The sequence below is a fragment of the Gastrolobium bilobum genome, unplaced genomic scaffold, assembly GCF_033153095.1.
Source record: "Gastrolobium bilobum isolate Gb01-03AN ecotype WA unplaced genomic scaffold, APGP_CSIRO_Gbil_v1 utg60952, whole genome shotgun sequence".
Taxonomy (NCBI): domain Eukaryota; kingdom Viridiplantae; phylum Streptophyta; class Magnoliopsida; order Fabales; family Fabaceae; genus Gastrolobium; species Gastrolobium bilobum.
The window spans coordinates 35,923-39,182 of record NW_026899949.1 but is presented as its reverse complement, the minus strand read 5'-3'; the positions used below and the strand labels follow the sequence as shown (position 1 = coordinate 39,182).

The 3,260-nt window shown below is 38.5% G+C and overlaps 1 protein-coding gene across 1 annotated transcript; it reads right to left on the bottom strand.

Annotated features, from left to right (window-relative positions):
- Positions 1–1,703: 1,703 nt before the first annotated feature.
- On the bottom strand, positions 1,704–2,135 carry LOC133294332 (uncharacterized). The gene has a single exon (XM_061492991.1). The coding sequence runs from the start codon at positions 2,133–2,135 to the stop codon at positions 1,704–1,706; it is 432 nt and encodes a 143-aa protein (XP_061348975.1).
- Between the last annotated feature and the right edge of the window lie 1,125 nt (positions 2,136–3,260).

The window sequence follows — 3,260 nt, the reverse complement described above, 5'->3', positions numbered from 1 at the left end:
GGGCTTGTGGACCCATGTTTGGTCAATGTGGACTTCTGTAATAACTAAACTAAGTCAGAATCATAGTGATTAAGGGCTTATGGCTTTGTGAGAAGCCTAAAGACATGAAACGTAAAGGGAAAGCGTGTCTTTGTGTTATATGCTTGTAAAGTATGATTGTTGATGATATTGTTGGTCTAAAACAGATTGTGATTCTGCTGTTTGTGGACTTTGAGCTGGTTGGACTCTTGTTGGAATAGTTAGTTTGCAAGATAAGCTTTCGAGTCCTCGGTTTAGCCATTGTTGGTTCCACCATACCCAATGGGGGAATGGTTTATATGCATGATGTGTTTTCATGTATTGATTTATTGAAATACTTTTGAACTGTTAAGTGCAAATGCCTATGATATGTATGTGGTGTTCGCTTAGACGGGATTAAGTTCCTGTGGGCAGGTACGTCATTGGCGTGTACTATTGTGGGTTGTAGACGCACGTACATCCTACGCTTCCTCTGATAAGTAGAATTGTTAACCCACATGACATGATGATATGCTGCATTGCACTGATTTTGGAACTTATATGATATTACTGCTTTTGAACTTATATTGCACATGTAAGTGATCTTGGGGTGGAGAAATCCTTGAGGACCCCTTGCCTTACTGAGATTTCTGTTTAGAGATCTCATCCCACGTTTGGGGCACATATTTCAGGTTCAGGTAACTCGGGGGTTGAGACCTCGGGCGGCAGGAGGACGGAGCTGAGTTAGATTTCTGTTGTTATGATGATGTGTTGGATGCTGATATGTCGTTATCTGTTATTATGCTATTATTATGATTTTGTTGTTGAGACTCTATTGTTGGAGTTGTTGCCTTATTTGGGTGAGCATGAGGGTTGTCCATGCCACATTGATTGACTATGTCTTATTTATATTTGACTTGTATAAATGTATCAGGATTATTGTCCAGACTACGTGTTGTAGATCTGTGACTTAGATACTCACCTTTATTTATATTATGAGGTTATTAAGTGTAGCTAGTTGTCTATTTGCAATTACATACAGGAAATATTTTGAAAGTGATTTAATCAATCAACTTGGTAATTGATAATGACGTCATAATTGAAAAGAAAAAGATATTCTGCATTTTTAATTAAGCGTGGCTTAATACGATGACATGATAACAAACAGGGTATACACGGGGTATTACAGGTTACATAAGGCACAAAAAGGCTAACCAAGGGAATACAATGCAAGGATGGCTATTTGGCTAAAGTGGGAAAGAAAAGAAAGAATGCCTCAATCATATTCATGCATGCAAGTGAAAAATGTAGTTTCAAAAAGAACAAGAGTAAGTTCTAGAGGACAACAATCAAGAAAGAAAGATTGGCCTACAGATGAAGACCATGTCTACAGGCTCAAAACCTCACAAGGGTATACCAAATCATGCAATCAGCAGCACAATATCAAGTAACAAGTAATGCAATCCAAGAATCAAGAACCAAGCCTAAACGGAAATTTCTACCAAACCCTGTGATTTAAGTATAATCCATGTATAACTCACTAATCATAAGAGAGAACAAGAAAATCAATCAACTCTTTTTTTTTTTTTGAAATCCAAACATGAAAAAAAAAGCTAAGAAAGGAAGTGAACTCCCTGTCCTCCCTAAGGAGGGTAAACAACATCAAGCAGCCGAGGCTCTGCATCCATCTGTGTCTCTACAAGCTGCTACTGTGCTCCTTCATAAAAGGGCTTCAGACGATGCCCATTCACAGTGAAAGTGTTTACAGTCTGCTTATCACTTAATTCAACTGCACCATAAGGAAAAATATCAGTAATAACAAAGGGGGCATCCCATCTTAATCTAAGTTTACCAGGTATGAACTTAAGACGGGAATTGAATAACAGCACATTCTGGCCCACGGCAAATTCTTTCCTCAGGATCTGCTTATAATGGAATGCCTTTGTCTTTTCCTTGTATATGTGTGAGCTCTCATAGGCATCCAAACGAAGCTCCTCTAACTCTTGCATCTGTAGTTTCCTCTCTTCCCCTGACTGGATTAGGTCCATGTTATACTGCTTCACAGCCCTATATGTCCGATGCTCCAGCTCCACTGGTAGGTGGCATGCCTTACCATAGACAAGCCGATAAGGGGACATCCCAATCGGAGTCTTATAAGCAGTCCTGTATGCCTACAAAGCATCTTCCAACCTCTTGCTCCAATCTTTTCTATTAGCATTGACAGTCTTCTGAAGGATTTTCTTAACCTCTCTGTTTGAAACTTCAGCTTGGTCATTTGTCTGTGGATGGTATGTTGTAGCTACTTTGTGGAGGACTCCATATTTTTCAGTAAGGCACTCATGCTTCTATTGCAAAAATGTGAGCCTTGGTCACTGATAATAGCTCGAGGAATGCCAAACCTGCAGAAAATATGAGAATGGACAAAATCTACAACAACAGCAGAATCATCAGTTCGGGTGGCTTTTGCCTCAACCCACTTAGAGACATAATCCATAGCTAAGAGTATGTAAGCAAAACCAAAGGAAACTGGAAAGGGACCCATAAAATCAATACCCCAAACATCAAAAATCTCACAGAAAAGTATAGGGTGTTGGGGCATCTCATGTCTATAGGAAATGCTACCTGCTCTCTGACAATTATCGCAAGACTTACAAAACTCATAAGCATCATGAAATAGAGAAGGCCAGAATAAACCAGAATCTAGAACCTTCCTAGCAGTTTTTTGTGGTCCAAAATGACCACCACAGGCAGATGCATGATAAAAATTTAAAACATAAAGAGTCTCATTGTCAGGTACACATCTCCTAACCACTTGGTCATTACAAAATCTCCACAAATAAGGATCATCCCACACATAGTATTTAGACTCACTCTTCAATTTCAAGATCTGAGCCTTTGTGGAGTCAACAGGTAACACGCCAGCAACCAAGTAATTAACTATATCATAAACCAAGGGAACTTACCTTGCAGCTGTAAAAGCTGGCAAGTGCACTAGTCGTACAAGTAATAAAATGATGAGTAAAGATCGTTCCCACGAGGATTTGTGTCAAGCACTGACTAACTATATGTACTTGAGTTGAATCAAACAAAAGTTCATAGATTGCATAGATTTCTTATCACCAGAAACTACACTGAATTGAATTAAAACTTGATAAATAAATAAAATGTAAATTATAATGTAAACAAGTAGTCAGATGTCATTTTCCCTCAAACATGAATTTATAGATAAACCAATTTCCATTATGAATTATCTACTATGTGAT

Excerpts from the sequence above, each read along its gene's own strand:
- LOC133294332 (XM_061492991.1), bottom strand. The coding sequence starts at position 2,135 with ATGTCCCCTTATCGGCTTGTCTATGGTAAGGCATGCCACCTACCAGTG.